Source organism: Helianthus annuus, chromosome 11 (assembly GCF_002127325.2).
Source record: "Helianthus annuus cultivar XRQ/B chromosome 11, HanXRQr2.0-SUNRISE, whole genome shotgun sequence".
Classification (NCBI taxonomy): Eukaryota; Viridiplantae; Streptophyta; class Magnoliopsida; order Asterales; family Asteraceae; genus Helianthus; species Helianthus annuus.
The window spans coordinates 188,003,710-188,031,183 of NC_035443.2; the positions used below are offsets into that span (position 1 = coordinate 188,003,710).

Below are 27,474 nucleotides of genomic sequence, written 5' to 3' on the forward strand. Positions count from 1 at the left end.
AGATAAAGGTTGACGCAAAAGAAACAAATGAATGAATCCGATTAGCGGCTTCGGGGTTGCCGGAAACTTGTCGGAATCCCGCCGAGGAAGAAGGCCCCAAAAGCGGGTTTTGATTGTTATGTTTTGAAAGTTTTATGGACTTGACAATAACAATCCCTGTGGTTTCTAATATTTTTCAAACAAGTTTTAAACTTAAAATTTCCTTGTATTATTGTATATTCAGTTTTGCCTAAATGTTAAGTTTAGTCCTTCACTTTTTAAAACTTTATTTAATACAAATCTTATATTGAAACTTTAGAATTGTAAAATATTTTTATAGAAATGATTTAGTTATTTAAATTTATTTATAATTTTTTTATAAAAAATAAGTTGTAAATATATAAAAAGATAACTCGAAACGTTTATTGAAGAATGATGTATTGCAATAAAATAAACGAATACAAAAAATATGTGTTATAATTATTTGTGTTTTATTTGGTGTCGATTGTTGATTAGTTATTTAGTTAGGTATTATTCGGCGTTAAGTGTTGATTATGTGGGTGTTATTTGGCGTTGTTTGCCGATTATTTAGGCGTTAATTTGTTAGAAACTTTGTCTATTATTTAGGCGTTGATTTCATCAAGGCCTAAGAGACACATTTTTTCGAGCTCGGACAAGCCACCTGAATTCTTTAAGAGACACATTTTTTGAGCTCGAACAGAGCATCTGAATACCTCAGGGCTAGCCCTGAGCGCAAGCATGCTCACTATCTATAGTTCTAGGCAAAAACCCGCAGCACAAAGGCTCACTGTGTAACCCCTAGTTGAGATCGGATTCAACTTAAACTTAAGACCTATCGTCTTCAACCCTGAATCTTCATATCTCCTCCAATCTCAGTTGAGCATATCCGAATACTATCTGATTATAAAAAAAAAAAAAAAATAGGTGTGAACCATACACAGCGTGTATGATTATTTTATAACATGTTGTAATTTTTTCCTGGAAAGTATTTGCATCGGAGTTGTAACTTTTTCATAGGATATCTTGTAGTTGCAGCTGAAACATTTTGTAATTTCAAGGCAAGTAAGACAAGGATCACGTGACTTGTTCAACGTTTCACATTAATCCATGTCCTGACTTGCTTCTTCTTTATATTCCCCGAGGTGATCTATGTATTTGAAATTTGGCGGGAAATTGTTTGTACCAATAATTAATCTTACTAGCTACTTTCTAATTAACCTTTTACATCCGGCTGCCACTCGATCACTTTGCTTGCCGCTGCACCTACAGACCCGGCTGTTGCTACTATATATTATCTCCTTCTCTTCGCCACCGCTCGCTGCTACTATTCAGATCTCGTCCGCTGCTGATCCTTTTCATATCCGTTCTACTCATCACCAGGTTCGACCCTTTTTGACAATATGTTTGTTGCTGAGGTGGTTTTGGTAAATCAACTAGACTTGAACCAGGGATTACTAACCCGGTTACTATATATACTTTTGAATTCTAAAAGTAAAGGGCATCATTTTTAACAGATTTTTTTTTTCTAAAACAAATTGCTTCAAAACTTTTCATATATAGTGTGGTTGCTCATATGTATAAGTTACATTCTCTCATTCATTTGTAAGTTGTAACCCATTCACTGAAATTTCACTCTTTTTTTTTACTTTATAAACAGAATCATGACAACAACAATTCCCAAGTTTGCTCACTTACTAATCCCACTTGAAGACGTAGTAAAGGCCACCCACAACTTTGCTAATGATAACATCATCGGACGCGGTGGATTGGGACATGTATACAAAGGACAACTCCAGCGGTCCGGAGAGTTGATCAAGATATCTGCGCTGAGGTTAGACCGTAAGCACGGTGGAGGAGTCGTCGAGTTCTGGACGGAAGTTTCAATGCTTTCAGATCTCAAGCATCCAAATATAGTCTCTATTGTCGGATTTTGTGATGAACAACATGAGAAGATCATTGTGACCACGTATGAGGCCAAAAATGGAAGTCTCAAGGAGCATCTAAGCAACCCGAACCTCACATGGACACAAAGATTGAAGATATGTGTAGGCGTGGCTCGTGCTTTGAGTTACCTCCATTATGATGAGGGACGCGACTATGGTGTTATACATCTTAACATCAATAGCTCGACAATTTTATTAGACGAGAACTGGGAACCCAAGTTATCCGGTTTTAAAGTTTCCATCAAACAATCGCTTAACCGAATGGACCGGGTTATCCTTTCTGAACCTATTGGCACAATAGGGTATATGGACCCAGAAATTGAAAAGACAAAAGGGGTGACCCACAAGTCGGACGTCTACGCATTTGGTGTGGTATTATTTGAAATATTGTGTGGGAGGAGAGCATATATTAAGACGGGGGAAAATAAGTTTCTAGCTGGATTGGCCAAGTATCATTATGAAAACGAAACGATTCCAGATATAATCCATCCACATCTAAAGAATCAAATGTCCAAAAATCAAATATCTCTAAGTTCACTCAGAAAATACTCAAAAACGGCATATTCTTGCTTAAAGGAAGATCGAGCACATCGCCCACACATGCTCAGTATTGCTGATGAACTTCAAAAAGCATTTGAGAAAGCATTAAACTTTAAGCCGCGACCTGAAAATTTTGTAAGTCTTTTTTTTTGTATTTTGTTTTTTTCTTTAGGTCTTTTAACTTTATTTCCCATTGTGTTTTTTTAACTTGACTGCTTATAGAACAACAGTTTAAGAGAAAAAAACTACGATTACCATATAATAATGATTTTAAACAAATTAGTATTGCTAATCATATTCTATAACTCGTTGTTAGTTACCGTTACAAAAGAAAGCTATAATTAAATTTTATTTTAATACTACTATATAACAATTGTTAATTAATTAAAAACTGTTTCCATATTGTATTTGTTAACTTAAAAAAATTAATTTCTTGTTTACTTATTGCGTGCTGTTATAAATTGGTGTTGTTCTGCATTTTGAATAAAAAAAAATGTTTAGAAACGAGTCAGATCAAATATAATATGTTTTCGTGCTCACTTTTTATGTACGTTCAATGTCAATTTTGTTCAGAGTCAGGTCAAATATACGTCTTGATTCGAATGGTATAAATACGAGTTGGTCTACCCTTTGATATAAATTTTATTTGAAGAGTCAGGTCAAATATAATACGTTTTCATGCTTACTTTTATGTAAGTTTCAACGTAAATTTTATTTGAAAACAAGGTCAAATATATATTACATTTTGATTTGTCGTTTAAATTTGATTTGGTCTACGTTCGAACATAAAGGTTGGATAATAATATATACATAATCACTATTTTTAAATATTCAATAATTTTTTAATCTTATATAAATTATATTTAAACCTAAAGAATGTTAACTAAATTAGAGAAAGAAAAGGGCGGGAAAACAATTCTGATGATGCATAGTAATACGAAATGTGTCACTTATAGGTTTACTTTATTATATGGTATATATATAGATTCATAAAACACCAAGCAATTTTTTTACGGTACATTTAGTGGCGGATCCAAATTTTATATGTAGAAGTCACTGTTTTTAGATGCTTCAATTTCATACAAGTGAACATAAAAATTTTTGGCTCAGTTCGCGTCGGGTCCTAACTAAGTTTTTGTATCTTCTAATATGTATTAATAGTTCACGAACTATAAATTTAGTATATTTATTGAAGTGTTTTAGGTTTTAAATACTAAATATCTCGACTACAAAACATTTTTATACGGCAAAAGTATCATCTCGTATTTCAAATTTTAAAATTAGATGCCCTTATGATAAAAGGTTTTTATGAGAAATAGATGAGTTATGAAAAAAAGTTAAAGTATATTACAAGTTTGTCTTTTATGTTTACACCAAATTGCAGACGTTTTCTTAGCACAAAAGTTGACAGATTTTGTACTTAATGTTACAAAATCTTGCACGTTATGTCCTTTAGGCCTAACTCAGTTAGATTTTTTAGTTAAGTTTGGCCATATGGACCCCATATGAGGGTAATATTGTCTTTTCACATCTTATAATAAATAAATCTTTTTTCTAGGAATATAAAAAACTCTTTCCACACACATTATCCTTTCTCTCTTTCTAAAACGCAAACATCCTCCTCCCTCTCTATATAAAACCACCATTAAGACTATGGGGTATGGGGCGGGGTTGGGGTTGGGTGAAAACACCCAAGTCACCACCCTGGGTGGTTTTGGGTTTCAGCGTGACCCTTTGGGGGATTTAGCCCGGGCGTTGGGCATGCCTAGCGGTCCTATGTGGCCGACTTTTATTGGCTTGTTGGCGAGGGCATAACGGGCTATGTTTAAATTTTTAAAATATAACCGTTTGGCCAAGCCAAACGGTTCACCCAACTCCACCGCCTGTCCACATCGCTATAAAACCCTCAACCCCACCGCCTGTCCACATCGCTACCAACCCAAGTCACTCACCTACCTGAACCCGCTACCCACACACACTTGATCGATGGTCTCTTGGACACACGAGGTTGAGCTAGCACTTGTCACGAGCGTCGGTGACGCGATAAAGGGCCGCCAACCCGGTGAGAGTCGTTACTGGCCGAAAGCTTTCGCTAGCTACCGACACAACGTGGGGAACGACCGCCACATTTTAAACACGTGCCAACACAAGTGGCGCGAGCTACGACCGAAGCTCGATCATTTTAAAGCCTACAACGACAGCGTCCCTGGCGGTGATATAAGTCACGAAGACCGGGTGACGGTGGCCAACATCGAGTTCCGAGGCAAGGAGCGGAAGCCGTTTGAGAAGCTCGCCCTTTTCAAATCTACCTAACGCTATAGTCTTTTTCTTAGAGTAAACTACCATTTTGGTCCCTGTGGTTGGTCGCTTTTGCCACTTTAGTCCAAAACTCAAACTTTTTGCATCTGGGTCCCTGTGGTTTCAGTTTTATTGCCATTTGGTCCAAAATGAAATCAGGTCATATTTGTCTTATAAAATCCTGCTATTTTGTCATTTTCCGCAGGTGCAAAATGATCATTTTTTTTATAAATAAATACTATATTTATAAGACAAATATGACCTGATTTCCCCCGAGAAAATGACAAAATTGCAGGATTTTATAAGATAAATATGACATGTTTCATTTTTGGACTAAAATGGATATAAAACTGAAACTACAGGGACCCAAATGCAAAAAGTTTAAGTTTTGAACTAAAGTGGCAAAAGTGACTAAACCACAGGGACCAAACTGGCAGTTTACTCTTTTTTTTTTAATTTGTAGAATTTTTTAATTTTTAGGAAACTTTAATAATAATTTTTTTTAAATATTGCGTGTTTTTTAATTTTAGGTTTTTTTTTACTTTAATAAACCTGGTCAACCCACGCGGGCTAGCCACGCCCCGCCATACCCCACGGACACGTTACTCACCAGAGCAGGAGGGGGAGGGGGGCTCGAACTCCACGTGTCAACCCATGCCCCAAACCCCGCCCCACATACCCAAGGTCTAACACCATCAATTGAACACACAAACACATTGAACAAATAAACACGGTGAGTAATTGAGCATGAACTTCGTTCAATTGCTTCAGTTTTCGCACAACATATACAAATCAACTGAACAAGCAAACACACCTTCAATCGCTTCAGATTTATGCACAAATTACACAAACACTCAGTTCAAATCATTCATTATGCACACAATCAATCGAACAAACAAACTCTAACATAATGAGTAACAGTTCTTGGGGTCCCAGATCTGTTTTTGACTTTTAGGTGCGACGGGAGAGGTTGTGGTTGCAGGGGAGGCAGTGATGGACGGCGGATGCAGGGGAGCGTGATGGACGGCGGGTTGTAGGGGGAAGCAGTCAGGAAGGGGTGGTGGTGGTGATGGTGATGGCGGGTACGGTGGTGATGGTTGGTGTAGTAGGGTTAGGGTGGTCAGTAGGTGGGGGTGGATGCGGTGAAGGCTGAGGTGGGTGGGGTGGGTGGCGACGGTCAAGGTTTGGGGTGGTGGTGGTGGTGGTGGGTAGAGAGAGATTTGGTTGTGGTGGTGAGTTCAGATTAGAGAGAAAGAGAAATGAAAAGTATGTCCTCATGTGCTTGCACATGAGCAAACTTAACTAAAAAATCTAACTGAGTTAGGCTTAAAGGACATAACCTGCAAGATTTTTAGAACATTAAGTACAAAACTTGTAATTTACTCAAAAAACTATATAATTAGACCATGGGGTATGGTGGGCGTGGATTATGGGGTATGGTGGGTTTAGTACGTCCACGTGGATTATGGGGCACCCAATACCGAAACCCAATTTCATAGGGGTATGGTGGGCGTGGCTGGAGTGGCGTGGCCAAGCCACATCATTATATTTTTTTAAATATATAAAAAATCCAACGGCTAGCCCACACGGCTAGTAGTCTTGGCTAACGAGGTTCCGCCATGTCGTGTTTGTAGCCCCACCCAACGCCCGGGCTGAAACCCCCGTCCAAGGGGCCACGCCGAAACCCAAGCCCACCTGAGGTGGTGACGTGGGCGTTTGTACCCAACCCACGCTCCAACCCGCACCCCATACCCATAGCCTTAGTAAGATCCAAATAAGAAAAAGAGTTAAATGCCTGGTTGGTCCTTATGGTTTGCAAATATTGCAGACTTGGTCCCAGTGGTTCAATAATTACATAGTTGGTCCCGATGGTTTGAAAAATGTTACACGAGTGGCCCGAGGTTTACATTTTCGTAACATGGATGGTCCTTAGTAGCTAACCTTGTTAAAATTTTCAGTTAAGTTCATATAGAATGTCCATTTTACCCCTTGACAATTAAAATCAATAAAAAATAAAATAAAAAGATGTAACCAACCCTGATCTTCTCCCTCTCTCTAATTTTCTCTCTCTTAAAAACCACCACATCAAACCTTGTGCATTCAGACCTCTCACTTTTTCTCACTGTTTCTCTTTTTCAATCTCATCTTTCTCTCTCACTCTACAATGAAGGTGTTGGTAGGTGTTCAGTGGTGGATTGTTTAAGGTTGCGAAGCTTGTGGATCGGAGTTGACAAGAAGTTGAAGTTGCCGGAGTTTATGGAGCTTGCCGAAACTGTTTCGGACTTCTAGTGGTGGACGTCTGTGAATGTTTGTGAGGGTCGTTTGGGTAGGATAAAGCAACTCAACTTAGAAGTATAGAAAACCTTAGAATTTTTGATAATCAATACCCATTTTGTTTTATGCTTTAGAAGATCAATAATGTGCCCTTTGGGTTTAATTGTAGCAAAACTCAGAATTGTCTATTTAAAAATAGGACAAATTGATACTGTAGTGTACACACATGAGAAGAGATGAATGATATCCTAATTACAAAACTCATTTGGATAGATTTAATCATTTTGTCATAATCAGAAATTGCATTTTGGGCAGTGGTGGTCGTTTGTGGTTTGATGATGATGATTGAGGGGTGATGATGGTGATGCACGGTTGGGGTGGTGGTTTGGGGAGATGGTGGTGATGGCTGGTGGTTTGGGGAGATGGAGGTTTGATGGAGATGATGATGGTGATTTGGGGAGATGGTGTTGGTGATGGTAATGCACGGTGGTGGTGGGGGTTTGGGGAGGTGGTAGTGGTGGATGGCTGTTAAAGGGTGGAGTGGGTAAGAAGAAGGGTGGGGATGGGGTAATATAGTCATTTCACACATAGTTAACTGAGAAATTTAACAGAGGTTAGGTCAGAGGACCAACCGAGTTCATTTTTGACAACTTTTGGGACCACGTGTGTAATTAGTAAACCACTAGGACCAAGTATGAAATTTTTGCAAACCACAGGGACCAACCAAGCATTTAACTCAGAAAAATAACAAACTAACAGATAATAAATTTATTAAATAATATATAATATTTGATAATAAATTGATTATTTACTAGTAGACTATCGAATAAATTAAATATTAAATAATAAATACAATTTTGATTTTGATTAATGAACCACAGAAGTAATAGACAACGATTAACACATAGTAATATAATAATAGAATCAAAGTAATAATAATATAAATAAATTAGAAAAGAGTGATAGGTTGGTCAACTCAGGTGGGTTTCAGGCACTTCCAACATCCAAGAGAGAAAAATAATCCAAATAATAATTATCTTTTCATTTTAGATAAGGAAGAGTCTTCTTCTTTGTATGTCTGCAAAGAGACCGACTCGAATCAAAGCCACTAAACTCGAATTAGAGAATAACCAAAAACCTGATCCCGGATAACCCAAATCCGACCTAGCTGAACCTTAAATGAGTCGGTTGTTGGATCACTTTTCCCAACAAAACCCGAACAACCCGATCTGAAAAACCCGAACATTAAGTTTTTGAATATTAACATACCATATTGTTAAATAATGTTTAAATTGTGATGATTTTTATTTAACAACATGATATATATGATATATTTGATGATATTTTGTGAAAAAAAACATTATTTTTTTTTTCATTTGACATTTAAACCTGAAAACCGAACAACCCAACCCGACGTAACCCGAACTTGAATAACCGATACCCAACAACCCAAACTTTAAATGGGTCGGTTATCGTGTCACTTTTCCCTAGCCAAAAACACGAACAACCCGACCCAAAAAACCGGAAACCCGAAAAAATAACCCGAAGAACACCCCTATCTGAAACTATAACGTCGGCTGGAGATCTCTTTTTTCTTCAAAATATTCTATTTTTCTGCTTCATCTCTCTAATATTATATTCATGAGCAACCCCTGCCCACGTAGATCCACCCCTCCCCAATGTATAGCTTCCCAATGTACTTTTAGCAAACACAAATACATATAAAAAATAAGCCACTTTTTACCTGTAATCAAACTTCAAGTGTTCCATAATATTTGTAGTTTATAGTAATAATCTTCACCAGTTAACGAAACTCAGCCTACTTCAACATAAAACTCTTTGTACGACCTCAAGAACTGCATAATCTACTTGTAGTTTATAATAATAATATTCATTACCAGTTTATCTACCTCAGCCTCGTAATATTTTCATTAATACAACATAAAACTCTTTGTACAACCTCAAGAACCGCATAATCTACTTATGTAACTATTGGTTTGGTTGATCCTTCATAGCATACTCCCATCGCTAAACAGACTTGGATCTGGGCAGCCGGGCGGGTGTAACCCACTTGCAACAACTTTTTATGCCTGACATTTTTTTTTTTGTAAGATTTTTATTTATGTTAATTTTATTTAGTTTCTAAAAAGAAATTTAAGTTCCTCTATATTTTCTAAAGAGATAAAAAAAACTATTAACCACAAAAATTCATTCTCATATTTCTAACAAGTATATATAGTTTCATAATTTGTAACTCTCTTTTTCCTTTCTTACATGTTTGCAGTTAAAGAACTTGGAACACTTGAAGATTCAGCTCGATGACATAAAGTTAGCCACCAATAGCTTTTCAGACACATACAAAAATTCTGATAGCGATGATTACAATGCTAGGTACACAGTAGAACTCAACCATTTTGATAAAGGAATTCCTTCCTTTGTAGAAGAGAAGGGTAAAACTACACAACCCAAGATACACAACACTGTACTTATAAAACGCTTCTTTCCTCGAGATGACGAGGACGAAGAAGAATTATTTTTTACAGAACTTGAAGTGCTTATTACCGTTAAGCATCCCAACATAGTCACTCTAATAGGATTTTGTGTTGAAGGTTTTGAGATGATGCTTATCGTGGAGAAATTTGCTAATGGATTCCTTCAAGATTATTTAGGAAACGTGTGTACCTTGACTTGGGAAACACGTTTAAAAATATGCATTGATGCTGCTCATGCATTGAACTACATACACTCTGGGATGGAAGACAAAAAAAATGATAATACATGGCAATATAGCTAGCTTCAAACTTGGGTTGGACGAGAACTGGCGGACAAAGATTGAGGATTTTGAATGGGCAGTAATCTTGGCCCCCGATAAAAAAGATGAAACTCTGTATAAAAGAACATATTTTGAGTCAGAGTACCACGTGGATCCAGAATATGCGAATACTGGGAAGCTAAAAAGAGAGTCGGACGTGTATAGCTTTGGTGTAGTTTTGCTTGAGATTATATGTGGAAGGCAGGCTCGTGACCAAATTTACCTTAAGGAGAGTGACAAAGGGCTCGTTCATGTGGCTAGAAAAAACTTCCGTAATGGAACAATAGAAGGCATGATAGATCCTACACTAAAGGAAGACACCGATAAAAAGAGTTGTATTCCAAATAGAGGAGCAAACAAGGATTCTTTGCACATATTTCTAAAAGTTGCAAATCAGTGTGTGTCAGAGACTCAAGACCAACGCCCAACAATGAAAGTTGTTCTCAATAAACTTGAGAAAGCATTGGTCTTTCAGGTAAGTTAGGTTTGTTGTTTGTGTGTATATAATCATTGGGTGCATATTATCTTAACACATAAGGAATACATATTACCCATATAGATTGCCAAAAAAAATTGGCTAGATTATTATATAGAAAGGACTTTAAAATATCCATATGAAGACACAATTGAAAGAAAAACCCTTCCATCTAAACACAAAACCTTTCAAAGCTCAAAAGCCGAAATATACAATAATATTATGGTATATGTATATTTTTTTAAACAAAAAAAAAATCTACTTTTCATGAAACCAAGTCTCCACCGTTTTCATTTGAAGAATGAAAACAAATGAAAACTGGCCGGCGTGATTGGCCCCTTTCTAGAAGCTTACGGGATTCGGATGGGACATCCTTTGAAGCTTATGGGATTTCAATGGATGAATCCCAAGCCCTTGGTCAATTGTGTGCCTGCCCCCTTAGGTTTAAAAATAGTGGGTTTTTGTTACTTGCTCGCAATTTCATTTGGATTGAAAAATGTGTTCATATTCCATGACATTATATACCTTTTTCCAGAAAAAAAACTACTAATCTTCATTTTACACCCATATCCTGGACGAATTCTCGCCACCAATCGTTTTCGTGTATACAAGCTACAAATGAAACGTCCAATTTCTCTGATAGAATCTATATGCATATCATTTTAATCAGACAAGGCATATGATATTGTTTCTATCATCTCTTAATATCCTTGTCCGTACTCATTATTTTTCTACCAAATTTGACGGGTAATTTACTGTTAAATTAATTGCTTTTATGCTTATTGTTTCTACTAATTTGTCAACATCTTATGATCTATTATATATTATCAATTTCTTCGTTGTTTTATAGTTTGTTACTTACTTAATTAGTACATAGTTTTTCATCACCAATTTGTAGTTATTATTTCAAATTTTCAGTTTTGAGCAGTAACTTATTTTTCTCTGATATGATGTCTTAAAGGAGAAGCAAGTACAACAATTGGGTAAGGATCATGTTGTCGACAAACTTGAGAAAGCAACGCATGAAATTCCTGTAAAACACTAAGACCTTCCTATTTTTTTACTTCATTTTTTGTTAGTGAAATGTTTATTCTCTGATATGATGTCTTAAAGGAGGAGCAAGTACAACAATTGGGTAAGGATCAAGTTGTCGACAAACTTGAGAAAGCAAGGCATGAAATTCCTGTAAGACACTAAGAACTTCCTTTTTTTACTTCATTTTTTTTTTGTTAGTGAAATGTTTATAAAAGATGAAATCTATAAATTGAAATACATTAGATAAAATTTGAAATGATAAATTTGGAACAATCACGTTTATCATTTACGAGATAAAAAACAATAGAGATACTCAATTATTATAAACTGGGTTAGAAACTCGTGTATTATAGAGGGTTGAGTTAATGAAATATTAAATAGTTATTAATAAACCTTAAAAATAAAATAAATAGTCGAGAAAATAAGTATCAAGTAAACAAGAGAGACCCTGTGATTGAGTTAACCCAGTGGACTAAAATGATAACGTTTAAAATTATTTAAACTAAAATAACAACGTTTTAAACCTTTGGACTAAACTGTTAGAATGACACAAACAGAAAGAGGAAAATGACATTTAACTCTAATACTTTAAAAGTTCAAAATATTTCTTCTAATCAACCCCACTAACCCTTATTTAAATAAAAAAAAAATAAAGTTATATCCCTGACAAGTCGTCACACCGGAAAGGCGGAAAAGATGATTTGAAAGTGATTGTAACTATTGCTATCACTATTTTGCCAAATACTATTGTTTATTTAATGGTTGACTTTAAAAAAAAAACAATTTATGTGACTTTATTTAATTAGCCTGATAACAATTTTCAGAAAGGCAGTGAATATGTGGATTAGGATGGGTGTCTCTTAAATTCTTGAGAGGTAGTTTATAACGTGGCTTTCCCTTATTAGAACAGTGCCAGCAAATTCTTGAGAGGTAGTTTATAACGTGGCTTTCCCTTAGTAGAACAGTGCCAACAACTTGTTTTAAGATATATATGCAAATAAAGAGGAATAAACTGCCATTTTGGTCCCTGTGGTTTGGGTATTTTTGTCATTTTAATTCAAATTTCAAACTTTTTAAATCTGGGTGCCTGTGGTTTGCATTTTGTTGCCATTTTGGTCCAAAAGTGAAATTTGACCAGAATCCCCAAATTAAAACCCCCTGTTTTGTCCTTACCCTCAGGGTGTTTTGGTCATTTTAGAATTATTATAACTAAATATTTATTAAACCTTTTTCTATTTATGATTACACATACCCATGGCATTATAGCCTAGTGTTATCTTGGGGTGGGATAAGGCTTATGACCATTAGGTCATGGGTTCGATTCCCACAAAGGGGGTTTTCCCAGATTTATTGGGTTTCCTCCTGAATTGGTGTATAGGCATTATTGCCTAATGGAGATGGATATGATCGGGTGGTTCTGCTGGTGGCACAATTATACTCCAGTGGTCCGTCAGTGATCCAAATTTGCCGTTCAAAAAAAAAAATTATGATTAAACATAATGTCATCTGTCCCTCTCCTCTCTCTCTCTCTCTCTCTCTCTCCCAGACCCAAACCCTTTTACTCTCTCATCTCTTCCACTCTTTCTTTATCCCAAGTCTGCACAAGTCCATCAAATTAAACCGATGGACAACAATAAGCCGATTAACAACAACATCAACCCAGATTCATGTCCACTTTTCTTCTTCTTAATGCCCAGTCAAACAAGAATGCTGCAATGTCTATTACATCAGTTCTGCAACTGATACTCTTCAAGCAAACAAATAACAATGGATAACTCGCAACTTCACTACCACACTTGTTTACAGAGCATCGAAAATGAACCGTAATCAATCCGATTACACCAAAACTCGTCAAAAATCAACCCAAGTCGATTCAGATCTTGAAAATTCTTTCAGATCCATCGGCACGAACTCATATCTGAAACTCAAGGACGAAGGTTGTAGTCGGAGCCTTTACAGCAGGGACGACGGCGGTGGTGGAGTTCGGTGGCGGTGGTGTTCGAGAGAGAGGAGAGAGAGAAGAGAAAGATGATGGGAGTGGGATGGTGGTGTTGGCGGCAATGGGATGGTGGTGGTGGGGATGATGCGGTGGTGGGGGTGGTGGTGTGGTGGTGGTAGTTCAGAGAAGAGATAGAGAGAGAGAGAGAAGAGAGAGAGGTAGAGGGTGTTAGAGATAGAGAAAGAGAATGCAGAGGGGTGTTAGAGAGAGAGGCAGATTTTTGGGTTTAATTATTTTTAATCAATATTACTCTATAATAAAGCCAGAATGACTAAAATACCCCTGAGCATAAAGACAAAATAGCAGGTTCTGTTTTGAAAATCTGACCTGATTTCGTTTTTGGACCAAAATGGTAACAAAATGCAAACCACGGGGACCCAGATTTAAAAAGTTTGAGATTTGAACTAAAATGGCAAAAGTGCCTAAACCACAGGGACCAAAATGGCAGTTTACTCAATAAAGAGATAAGGTCGTTCAACTTAAGTCAAACAAACAATGTTTTTATATGTTTTTCTTAGGATTTGTAAAGAAAACATCTTTGCTAAATAAATAAAGTAAATTACAAAAATCATCCTTTATGTATGTCACTTATTACAAACTGTGTCCTTTGTCTTCAATAATTACAGAAAACGTACTCGATTTTTTGCAAACCCTTGCAAGTTATGTCCTTTAGCCCTAACTCAGTTGATTTTTGTGGTTAAAATCTGATCAAATGGACCCCACATGAAGATTTTGATTATTTTACTTTCATGTGAGGTCTATTTGGTCAGATTTAATCACAAAAAATACCCTGATGTGAGGTCCATTTGGTCAGATTTAACCACAAAAATTAACTGAGTTAGGGCTAAATGATACGATCACATATAAACATAATCACGAGAAAGATGGATTTGAGAGGGAGAGATACGATCACAGATGTGAGCGGGAGAGATTTGAATGTAGAGCCAAATTATTAACCCTTATTTATAGGATTAGAATATATGGTTTGAATTTGAATTTTGAATGTGGAGCCAGAATTTTAAATCTCAACAGATGTTTATTGAGAACTGATGTTTGATTATAAAAGTTGAGGGCAGATGTTTAAACAAAAGTTATTTGAATGGGCAGGCGTTTCCCCTCAACAGACCTTTGGAATCTGAATGTGGGCCACCTTTGAATTTTAAACTCTTTATATATTAGGCTTTATGATGTAATAATAATGAGATAAGAAAAGCCTTGTTGGACACCCTCTCCTGCTGACACATCAGCTTTCTATGTCACTTGGATTTCTCCTTTTATAGAAAGTATAGATAGATATGATTAAAACACATTTTACTAGCTTATTTAGTAGTAGGCGGAAAAACTCTATGAAGATCATCACATGACGCTCCATGTGTCCTCAATTTTATTTACTTTTCTATATTATAGATAGATATAGATATACATTTATAGTTTTTATAACAATTTTTTTCCATATAATTGCTTAAAGGAGGAGCAAATACAACGTCCTAGTACCATGGCCGGCCCTAAGGGTGGGTGGGGAGGACCACCGGTTGGGCCCGATATTTCCAAGGACACGTTATTTTAAAAAAAAATTGATATGTATATGTAAAAAAAAATTAATAGGGTATACCCATACAAACACCAACATAGGCCCACTTACAAAACTATTTTTAAGGTTTAGATAAATTATTAGCCCATTTTCATTAGGTTTAGACCTCCAAATACCCAATTCCGTTAAGGACTAAGGACGCGTTTTTTCGAGCTTGAACATGGTACATGAATTCTGAGGGCCGCCCCTGCTAATATGACCCAAGTTATTACTAAACCGAGAAAGAATTGGAACTTTGATTAATAAAATTCTAGTAAGACCCTCATTTTTTCCTTTCATTGTTCTATTATATCAATTCAACTTATCTGGTTTAACTCACAACTTGGTTATAAATATATCAAATTTTGTCCTTTATCTATATACCTAATTTTAGGCGGTGTTCTTTATCTTTAAAATTGACGAATTTTATACTTATCATAATATAAATATTACATGGTATGTCCTTCACCGCTAACAAGGTATTTTTTTTCTCTTAAATCAGGTAACACAAGGGTATATTAGTCTTATTATCCATTAATATAAAAAATCTAAATATTAAAACAAAATTGAATTTAAAAATAAATTTAATATTATACATATATGTATACACACATAGTATACACCTACCTTTCTCTCTCACCTTTCTTCTTACTCAACCCCCATCCTACTCCATCATTAGCCACCACTGCCCTCAACACCAACCACCATCGCCACCATCATCCACACCACCCCCACCCGTCACCACCTAGAACCCTAATTCCCAAATTTCCAGATCACCATTACTGCCTCTTATATATACATATATGCATACACAACCATCCATTACCGCCTCTTCCAAAGTCAGATATGCGGTTAATTTTGGGATTGGCCGTAGATCTAAATCATGTTGGTGTGGGCAGGTGGTGGATTAGAGGTGAGGTTGGTCGCAGATCTAAATCGCGATGGTGTAGGACGGGGGTTTGAATCCTAGGGTGGGATTTGGTTAAAATCTATTGTAACTGATAGAGATTTTGTAAGTATATATCATCTAGGGCAAACAATATAAGGACTTCACATATTTATGTTGCTAAAACAGAAAATATTGACAATGAGTTTGACATGTATAATGTTTGAACCCCAATTTGTAAGATAAAAAACAAAAAGCCTTAGTATTATTTTCACAGAGTAATAGTGCCATCGATTAAGCTTTTGGTAGATGGATTTGCAGAGATGGATATGGTTCATGAGAGAGAGAGAAAGAGAGTTGAGAGAGAGAGAGATAGAGAGAGGTGTTTCTTAATAAAATGGATAGGTTTTTAAGTTATTCATATAATTTGTCCTTCAAAAGGTGAAATGATAAAATTGTGTTTATGTGCAAATTACATGATCAAAATTAACATAACAGAAAAAAATTAACTAGGTTAGGGGTAAATGACACACTGTGCAAGATTTTGAAACAATAAGTACAAAACTCGTCAATTATATAGACAAAGGATACCGCCTGAAATTATGTATATAGATAAAGAACAAAATTTGCAATTCACTCTAAATATGTTTAATAGAAATAAAATATAACCTAATTTATTAAGGATATCCATGAAATCATAGAAGTTTATATACGGTCTACCATAAAGTTACCTGACAAAGGGATGAGCTCGGTTCCAAATATACCAATACCGAAAGTACCGATCCTGAAAATCGTAAAAACAGAAAGTTTTCGGTATGGAACGGTGTTCGAAGGAAATCAACCAAAAGTACCAGTACCGAACTGAAAGCACCAATCCTCAAAAACGCAAAAAGTAGGTCATTGGCACCAAAAATTGTTCAGTATGGTACATTAACCAGCACCTGTTCGGTTTCGGTACTTGATAGTATTTGCTGACACCTAAAGTAACAGAAAAGAATAAATAGTTAAATAGTTTAGAGTTCGCATACATGATTTAAATAGTTAACAAATACTATTTGCTGATCCCAAAAAAATCACCTCGTATATGAAATTATTTGAAAGTTTCAAGCTTTAATGCCTTCGAGTTAAAAAAAATGACGTAACTAATGGAAAATTCAACTCTTAGACCTTTAGGCGAAAGGGGGAAGAGGGGGGGGGGGGGTCAAATAAGTCTCACACCACAAAGGTTCCGGATTGTTGGGACCTTATGTGATATGTGGTATTGGGTATCATCAAAGAGCCCCCTGCCCGCCATCCACACCAAGCCCCTGCCCCACGCCTGCTATCCCCACTAAGCATGCCCACGTGACCCTCTTGTACCTAATGTGACACCATTGGTGCCCCAATGGAGCCCCATAACACATATCCTATGTATCTCTCTTTAAACTCCCATAGTCTACCTTGAAATAAAAAAAAAGGTATATTAAACTAACATGTAAGTTCTCTTATTCTTATTGAGTTAAGTTGTCTTACAAAATGCTTGTTGCTATGCGTTATCATCTAATTATTTATAACATTTAATTTTTCATTTGATTTATGAATTAAGTTATATAAGTTGTATAATTTCAAGTGTTACAATAGATACTTCTTCAACTTCCATTTTACAGTTTACTATTTAATTTTATTCAAATTACATAAAGATTAACATATATAATCCTCTTTCTTCCCAACAATTAACTTAATTAGTTGGTCTAACAACTTATTTCACTTCAATAACACTAAGGCAACATATATTATTAACAGCAATATATAATTTTAGCAAAACTATTCTTAGGCTTATTATAGGCAACGTACAATAAATTTGACAAAGCTTAACCCATAAAATTTATATTGGTTTCATTTTATCACTCAATGTATCTATCTGGGCCTTATTTACTTATTGAGCTAAACTATAAATGATTTGTGGGCTTGTAAAAACGTGGTGGGCTGGACCATTGTAAGGCAACCGAATGTGAAACTTTCACTCAAGAGATATTAACTATTCAATTTCACTGTCATGCGAAGAGGGTGGAATTAGATGGATATTAATTTCATCTGAAGAGATATTAACTATTCAATTTCTTTCAGTTCCCTTCTCGTTTTTCTATCTAAGCTGTAACACCCTTGTCAAATATTTAATTTGCAGGTGGGGAAGAACTTGGAACACTTGAAGATTCCTCTCACTCATATTCAATCAGCAACCCATTATTTCTCAAAGAAATACAGAATTTCAAATTTCGAAGATGGCTATACTTTCTACAGAGCAGAACTCGAGCATTATGATAAAGAGAATCCATCATCCAAGAGACACAACACTGTAGTTATCAAACGCTACCCCCTTCTGGAAATGAGTTCTATGGAGAAACAGAGTTTCTCATAGAAATAGAAATTCTTTCCGGTGGAGTTAAGCATCCCAACATAGTCAATCTGCTTGGATTTTGTTTTGAAGAGTCTGAGATGATCCTTGTCATTGACAATTTTTCTAATGGATTTCTTGGTGAGAATTTGGGAAACATCAAAGACAAGCGTCTTTTGAATTGGGAAAACCGTTTGAAAATATGCATTGAGGTTGCACACGCATTAAGGTACATTCACTATGAGATGGAAGACCAGAAGATGATAATAAACCGTGATATATGCAGTTACAACATTGGGTTGGACGAGAATTTTGGGGCAAAGATTATTAATTTTTCGTGGTCTGTATTCCTGCCTCCAAATCAAGATAACGAAGCTCTCTATCCCAAAATTCGTATTGACAGACCAAGCTACAGAGATCCACAGTATGAGAAGACTGGTAAGTTGAAAAGAGAATCAGATGTTTATGGTTTCGGAGTAGTCTTGTTTGAAATTCTATGTGGGAGATTAGCCTATGACCCAATTTACAAGAAGGAGAGTGACAAAGGGCTGGCTTTTGTGGCAAGACGAAGCTTCAGCATAGGAACACTAGAAGAGATGATAGATCCTATATTAAAGGAAGGAATTGGTGAAATCAAATTTGTTCTAAATAGAGGACCCAACAAGGATTCTTTGCACACGTTTATTACAATTGCACACCAGTGTGTGGCAGAAACTCAAGACCAACGCCCAACAATGAAAGTCGTAGTCAAGGAACTTGAAAAAGCATTATTCTTTCAAGTAAGTTACTGTTCTAAATTCAGTTTATCAACGCCTAGAAGTAATCTGTGTTATGGTTCCCTGTTATATAGAAAACAAAAAATTAGAATGCTTTATGAGGTTGGGTTCAAATTATATGAAATTCATTGTTAAAAATCTTTTCCACTTTATAATGTCTTGCATCAACCTATCAGGTTTACTTTTTAGACATTGTAGGAATTTATCAATCCTACCTTTTAGACTATCAAGTTAGGACTTTGCTAGAATTGCTTATACGTAAGTATAATAATAAATAAAAGTTCAATCCAAAACTTTTAGAAAACACAGTACGGTGCATATTTAATTCATAAAGGACATTTATCATCATATTAAAATCATGTTGTTTAGTGTTTGTGATCAATGATACGACTCAATTATCAATTTACTTATCATTTATAGTTTTTCATAATATTTAGAAAAAGATAATACCAATTTAGTTTTCTATTACCACTTTATTTAGTTATCAATATATTTATTTGAATTGTTGTATCATGTTTGACAGAACAACAACAAGGATAACCCCAAAATGTCACTTGAAGACATAAAACGGGTGACACAAAACTTTCATGATGACAATTTCATCGGTGGGGGGATTCGGTAAAGTCTATAAAGGAAACCTTCAAGATGGAGATGGATTTAAAACCATTGTTGCAAAGCGATTGGATACAAGGTTTGGTCAAGGAGAACAACAATTCTTTAGTGAGCTCCAAATTCTTTTGGATTATAAACATGAGAATGTCATTGGTCTTGTAGGCTACTGTGATGAAACTGATGAAAAAGTCCTTATCTATGAGTATTTGTCCAAGGGAAGTCTTGATAGGTATTTGAATCATACTTCTCTTACATGGGTGAAACGACTTAATATATGCATTGATGTTGCAAGAGCGTTGGATTTCCTACACGGAGGAGTAGGAAAACAAGCAAAGGTGATACATAGGGACATCAAAACTGAGAACATCCTGTTAAACAATGATTGGAAAGCAAAACTGGCTGATTTTGGGCTTTCGCTAATATGTTCAATAAATCAGGAAACAGACTATATTATCGATCATGCGTGTGGCACAAAAGGATACGTGGACCCACTTTATAGACAATCGGGATTCCTAACCATAGAATCCGATATTTACTCGTTTGGTGTTGTTTTATTTGAGATTTTGTGCGGGAGATCAACGTTTGAAATCCAAAAACGTGAGGGCCACTATCTACCAGATTTCATTGAAAAAAGTTTTAAAGAAGGAAAGCATGGTGAGGTGGTGTTCAAACAAATAAGGGAACATATCGTGCCTAAATCACTAATTACATTTCAAGAGGTTGCCTACCAATGCCTACATCTTGAGAGAGAAAAACGGCCGACAACAAAAAAAGTTTTGATGCAACTTAAGAAAGCATTGGTATTTCAAGTAAGTTATCCCAGTTTTATGAAAGCAAAGTTCCATTAACTGCACTAATACAAATTATGACTTTAACTTGTGTTCATCAAAAGGTTATTAATGGTATTTTTATAGATTAATCTTTTAACGACAAGAACAAACACACACACATGTGTGTGTATTAGAAACTGTATTTATTCCAAATGTTTTAGTGTATTTTTTACGTTTTTATTATTAATATCTTTAGGGTAAATTACTTGAATTTTGTAATTTTTTTGTTATATTTGAATATCTAAAAAATTATTGATAAGCGGATAAAAAAGTATGCTATTGCTTATTTACGTGTGTATTAAACTTAAGAGTTTAATATATTGTGTGTACTATTAGTCGTGGCTACCTTTAAATCATGTATATTTATTCAATTTTTAAGCTTATTTAATTAAGTGGAATAGAAAGTCAGGGACTGAGGTTGCTAGATCTGATATATTTATGTATGTGTGGTTGCTCATATATCTTATTAGATCTTACCTTCTCTTTCATTTGTAACCTGTTGTTTTAACACTCCCTTCTGCTTGATAAACAGAACATGGCATCAACAATGAACCAGTTTGCTCACTTACAAATCCCACTTGAAGCTGTGGCGAAGGCCACCAACAACTTTCATCATGATAACATCATCGAACATGGTGGAGTTGGTATTGCATATAAAGGACGACTCTTGTGGTCTGGGAGGTTGATGGAGATCATTGCACGGAGATTTGATTGTAAGCATGTGGATGGAGACCTCGAGTTCTTGGCAGAAATTTCAGCGCTTTCTGATCTCAAGCATAAAAATCTGGTCTCTGTTATTGGGTTTTGTGATGAGATAGATGAAAAGATCATTGTAACCATGTATGAGGCCAATGGAAGTCTAGGGCAGTATTTAAACAGCCTGAACCTCACATGGAAGCAAATATTGAGGATATGTCTAGGTGTGGCTCGTGCGTTGAGTTACTTACATTATGACAAGGGACGTGATTATGCTATTCTACATTGTAACATCAATAGCAACACTATTTTGTTGGACGGTAATTGGGAAACCAAGTTATCCGGTTTTGAATTTTCCATCAAACAATCAGTAAACGATAAGGATCAGGTGTGCCCTTGTGAACACACTGGCACATTTGGGTGTGTGGACCCAGCAATTGAAAAGACGGGAGGTGTGACCCACAAGTCGGACATCTACTCATTCGGTGTTGTTTTATTCGAAATATTGTGTGAGAGGAAAGCGTTAATTCATAATGAGGTTGATAGGTTTCTAGCTCAGTTGGCCAAGCATCATTATGAAAAGGGAACATTGCATGATATAATCCATCCTCCTCTATTAAATCAAATATTGTCTCCGAAATCACTCCTCATATACTCAAAGGTAGCATATTCTTGCTTAAATGATGATCGAGCACACCGCCCAGATATGCACCATATTGTGGCTAAACTTGAGAAAGCATTGGAACTTCAGTTGCGTCATGAAAATATTGTAAGACCCGTTTTCTATTTTATTATCTATTTTTTTGGTATTCATTATTCTTGGATGGTAATTTTCTTTTGTTTCAGTATCTTTATTTTCTATTCTACTTGAAAGTAAGTCAAAATAGGATGGTAAAAGAATCCAAATTGAAAGAAAAAACCGAAACATCTAGGATGGGTAGCATAGTTTTATTTTTTGTGGGTTTAGACATGTATGGTATTAGGTGATACCGTCCAATTAACCGCATAGAATATGATATATGAATTTAAGAAGTATAGTAAATAATATCTTTAAGTTGTTACAAACTTAAAATTACTAAAGAAATATAATTTTTGTCAGAAGTTTGTTTGAGTAACGATCCATTTTTGGTGAGTTTATGATTGGATTATGGTTAATGGGTGTCCCAGGGGTAATTTTTACCACATGACCGTATATATGAGGTATACAAAATATGTGCGGGTATACCCTTTAGCCCACGGGTAATGTATACATGTCTGATACCAAATATTAGACACAATTTATAATCGGGTATCAAATTGAGATCACCAAAACCAACCCTTTGCCATTCATAGTGAATTAGATGGAGTGGTTGGGTTGACGCGTTGGTATGAAATTGTGTGTTTGGACATGTATGGTATTAGGTGATAACGTCAAATAAAGATTATGTGTTTTGGATAGGGTTGGCAATGGGCCAGGTATGACCAATCCTATACCCATACCAGGTTGTAAAATCTTGTCTTATACCCGATCCGTTACCCATTGGGTATTTGGCGGGTATTTACCAGTCGGGTATGGTGCATACCCACGGGTATCCGGTATACCCCTTTGGATTTCATGTGTATATACTTTTACTTTCCTTTATGGTTTTATGTTTTAAAAATTTGTTTAACTTATTAAATTATGTTAAATAACATACATATCATCATTACCATCATAAGATTTGATATATTTGAAAATGTAGATATATTACAATATTAATCTCAAAAAATAATTTTGTATTTCATAGCATATAAATACGAATAATGTCATCAAAATATATATTTCAAACTTGGTTTTAAAAAGCGAGAGGCGCACAAAAGCGAAGGGGTTTACAATTGAGGCGAGAAGCGCAAAGCGCAAAAGCGGTGGGCTTTTCGTACCCGAGGAGCAAGATGTTTATATAATTTTTTTTATATATCCCATACATATCCCATAGGTTTTTAGCTTCCTTTAACCAAAATATAGCTATAAGTAAGGCTTTTATACCATTTTAATTACATGTACAAGTCAAAAAACCCAAGGTACAACATTTTTATGCAGTAAAACGCCTAAGTTACATGAGGCGTGCGCCTCAGGCCAAAAAGCCCACAAAAAAAATCAAAAAATGCGCCTTTTGGTCGCTTCCTGTAATTACACAAGGCGAGAAACAAAAAAGCCCCAGGCCCTGCGCCTAGACGCGCCTAGGGCGCGCTTTTTAAAACCAAGATTTTAAATGAAAGTTTATTTTTTAATTAATAAAACTACAAGAGAAATGAAACATTACTAACAAAAGTTAAAGGAAAATAAATATTAAACTTTAAAGTTTTCGGGTATATATATATATATCGGGTAAACGGGTATATAATTTCGGGTAATTAGGTTGGGTATCATCTAATCTCATACTCGCCCCATACCCGTGAAATATTAATTTTACATACCCATATCCGGCCCAATACCCGTCGGGTATCGGGTATACCCGTCTCTAATTCTTCTACAGGCTGGGGTATTTTTTTGCCATCAGCATAGAATATGATATATGATCTTAAGAAATATAGCAAATAATATGTTTAAGCTGTTACAAATTTGAAATTACTAAAAAATATAAATTTGTTAGAAGTTTGTGCGAGTATTCAGTGGTGTATGTAGGGTCGTCCAAATTTATTATGATGGCTTTTATATGCAATGGAAATTTTAATTTAATTAAATCTTACTAAAAACACAGGATTTGGATTCTTTTTAGATTATTAACATTTAATGTATAAAACACAAGATTTGGATTCCCTTTAGATTATCATCTAATGTATCTAACTATAAATAATATATTATGTATGTATTTAACTAATTCAAGATTTTGTTTGGGTCTTATCTACAAACTGGGTAAGCATAAACTTTGTGCAATGTGCCAAGGCCCAACTGTTATGTCTTAGATGGAAAATAAGGGCACACGAAATATAGGGTAAAAAGGAAGCAGGTTTGGCAACATATTCACTTCTATTGATGTTCCAAACAACATATATGAATTCGTATATGTCTATCAGAAGGCTCCAGTCTCCTACAGTTTAATCAGATGGCACTGAGGTGGAGTTGGGTTACTATACTTTATACAGAGCAGAGCAGAACCCATTTGCCTTGTATAATTGCAGTAGTGGCTAATTGTATAGATTCAATGTAGCCTGTAGTTTTTTCTAAAAGTTTTAACAACACTTTTTTTCTCTCAATTTAGAGTGAATTTCAAAGATTGCCTTTATCATTTACTCATTTTCAGGCGCTGTCCTTTACGTTTAAAATTGACGAGTTTGTCCTTTTTGTTTTCATATCATACACGTTTTGTCCATTAGGCCTAACCCAGTTAGTTTTTTCAGTTAAATTTGGTCATGTGCTTTGCAAATGAGGCATTTCTGTCAATTCAAAGATTGCAGAAGCTTTGAGCTGTAAATATGCCGTTGAACTTACCTTTGAATTTGACAAAAATGCCCTCATGTGCAAAGCATATGACCAAATTTAACCGAAAAAACTAACTAGGTTAGGCCTAAGGGACAAAATGTGTATGATATGAAAACATAAAGGATAAAACTTGTCAATTTTAAACATAAAGGATAGCGCCTGAAAATTGGTATAAAGATAAAGGACAATCCTTGAAATTCACTCCTTAATTTATGTCAGTTTTGTAACTCTGTTTTTCCCTTTGTCACATATTTGCAGGAAAACACGTTGGGGCACTTCAAGATTCATCTCAATGATATTAAATCAGCAACAAATAATTTTTCAGAGGCATACACAATTGCATCTTCGGATGATGATTATACTTTGTACAGAGCAGAACTCCACTCTTTTGGTAAAGAAAATCCTTCATCCGAAAAGGGGAAGAACATAGGAGAACATCCCAAGGCACACAACATTGTGGTTAAAAACGGTACACCTCTGGAAATGAGTGGTATGGAGAAAAAGAGCTTTATACAGAAATTGAGATGCTTACGAGTGTCAAGCATCCTAACATAGTCACTTTAATTGGATTTTGTGTTGAAGATTCTGAGATGATTATTGTCACTGAGAATGTTTCTAATGGATACCTTGATGGTTATTTGGGAAACGTCAATGATATGCGCATTTTGACATGGGAAAAGCGTTTGAAAATCTGCATTGATATCGCACACGCATTGGAGTACCTTCACTCTGAGATGGAAGACCAAAAGACGATAATACACCGTGATATATGTAGCTACAGCATTGGGTTGGATGAGACTTGGGGAGCAAAGATTTTTGCCTTTTGGTGGTCCGTATTCCTGCCTCCAAATCAAGAAGACGAAGCTCTCTATATAAACTGGCTTGGCAGACCTAGCTACATAGATCCAGAGTATGAGAAGACCAATAAGTTAAAAAGAGAATCAGATGTTTATAGTTTTGGAGTTGTATTGTTTGAGATTCTATGGGAGGAGAGCCTATGACCCAATTTACAAGAAGGAGATTGACAAAGGGCTCGGCCCTGTAGCAAGACGAAACTTTTGCAGAGAAACACTAGAGGACATGATAGATCCTATATTAAAAGAAGAAATCAATGAAAACAATTATGTTCGAAATAGAAGACCCAACAAAGATTCTTTGCACACATTTATGAAAATTGCATACCAGTGTGTGGCAGAAACCCAAGACCAACGTCCGACATTGAAAGTCGTTGTCAAGGAACTTGAGAAAGCATTATCACTTCAAGTAAGTCAAAGTTCCAAAAAATTAATCTTTTTTATACACATGCAAAATGCTTGTTAATAGTAGACTAATTAATAAAGCACAAACCAATTTTCATATGTACCATAGTATTTGTACTCAAATCATTACATTTATATTGAAAAAACACTTCAATTTTTAACTTCTAGTGTTCCAGTCCTAAGCCCCTTCTTAACTGTTGATGAAGTTATCAAAGCTTCTTTTTTTAATCAAACTTACTCTTTTTCCTTAACTATTGATGAAGTTATTAATCCCCTGATGTAGTATCCCCCGGGGGCAGCTATTGTCTAATCACAATTTTAATATCCATTTGGCTTTCACATTGTCCCAGCTGAATACAGAGGTTAAATCTGATTATGTGGAGGAGAAGACTCATGCTTCCATAATCGAGACACAAGTAGTTGAGCTTTCCAATGAACTGAACAGTATGAACATGATTAGCAAATCTGAAATTTTTGTAATTCATAACAAGGAACATATGTTACATGACCAAGCCGATGACCCAGCTGAACCTGAATGTTGTAAGTTTGCTGTGTTTTGAATTTTTAATTTTGATTTATCAAGTGGAGTCTTAAGCCGGTGATATGTGGGTACAGGAACGTCAGACTCCTAGGAAGGCTACTACACCTTCTTGGCTAAATATGTCGGAAACAAATGCACAAATATGAAAAGGAGGGTAAATTGCAGGTGCTTTTTGTTGTTGTTTTAGGTGAGGTCGGCTGGATAACGGTTCGCGTTGAAACAAGTCATGTTTCATATAGGTTAAGTTTAAACAGGCTGGGTGGATTGAGTTGGACGTTTTTGCATATAACTTAATTTGTTTGTATAAGTGAATGTCACATTGATGCTTCTCTAGTTCTTTATTTACAGCTTGATTATTATTTTGATAATGAACTTTCATTTAGTTACCCAATGTACGAATAATCGCAAGTATTCTTGTGAATTTGAAACTTACAATAGTTATGACTGGTGACAATGTTGACCTTATCGGCTTATTGTATGTGTCCTTGAGTTTTCAACCAATGTAAGAATAAACGCAAGGTTTTTTGGTGAGCCTAACAGGTCTTTCTACATTTGAGTTATATGTATTTGTTTAGTGGGTTGTCTGGCCTTGTAACAAATTGGGCAACCTTAATAAGCTAGAATCTTTTGTAAAAATAAATGTTTATTTCACCTATACTGCCCCAACTTTGAAGAAATAACCCTTTCAACAAGAGTTTTTTCTTAGGATGTACACCATATACTTTCCCAAAAATGGACAAACTTGAAGCTTTAATAAGTCTAACTTTGAAGAAAGAGTTATTTATGGGCTTAATCTTAGCCACCATGCCGATTTATTTATGGGCTCTCTATACAATTTGCAAATCTGCTTTAAATAATTATCCATATGGTGTAGGACCATTGAAAATTCAGACATCACTACCAAAACAATCATACACTCTGGGCTTGAATACGGTCCAATAGACAAAAAATTCCACTTAATCCAATTATTACAAGCCTATAGGTTTATCACTCCCCGCTGCACTAAAATTGTCTTCCAGCCAATTGATTGTGACTTCTGTTGACGTTTCGGTCAGCATTGACCAAAAAAAAGTCAGCATTTTATGTAAAATTGGGGAAGTAAAATCACCATA

General features: G+C 35.6%; 3 protein-coding genes across 3 annotated transcripts; all 3 read left to right on the forward strand.

The window, feature by feature from the left end:
• Nucleotides 1–1,661: 1,661 nt before the first annotated feature.
• LOC118484237 (receptor-like protein kinase FERONIA) lies at nt 1,662–2,828 on the forward strand. Its single transcript, XM_035980237.1, has 2 exons — nt 1,662–2,618; nt 2,706–2,828. Exons 1-2 carry the CDS (start codon nt 1,662–1,664, stop codon nt 2,826–2,828), a joined length of 1,080 nt encoding a protein of 359 aa, XP_035836130.1.
• On the forward strand, nt 1,686–18,980 carry LOC118484360 (calmodulin-binding receptor-like cytoplasmic kinase 2). Its single transcript, XM_035980394.1, has 4 exons — nt 1,686–2,618; nt 9,340–10,342; nt 11,456–11,527; nt 17,997–18,980. The coding sequence occupies exons 2-4, from the start codon at nt 9,824–9,826 to the stop codon at nt 18,228–18,230; spliced, it is 825 nt and encodes a 274-aa protein (XP_035836287.1). The 5' UTR covers nt 1,686–2,618; nt 9,340–9,823; the 3' UTR covers nt 18,231–18,980.
• Nucleotides 18,308–25,563, forward strand: LOC118484238. The gene is made up of 7 exons (XM_035980238.1): nt 18,308–18,985; nt 19,506–19,600; nt 19,674–20,403; nt 20,957–21,889; nt 22,522–22,575; nt 24,821–25,052; nt 25,145–25,563. The coding sequence occupies exons 1-7, from the start codon at nt 18,308–18,310 to the stop codon at nt 25,561–25,563; spliced, it is 3,141 nt and encodes a 1,046-aa protein (XP_035836131.1).
• Nucleotides 25,564–27,474: the final 1,911 nt, after the last annotated feature.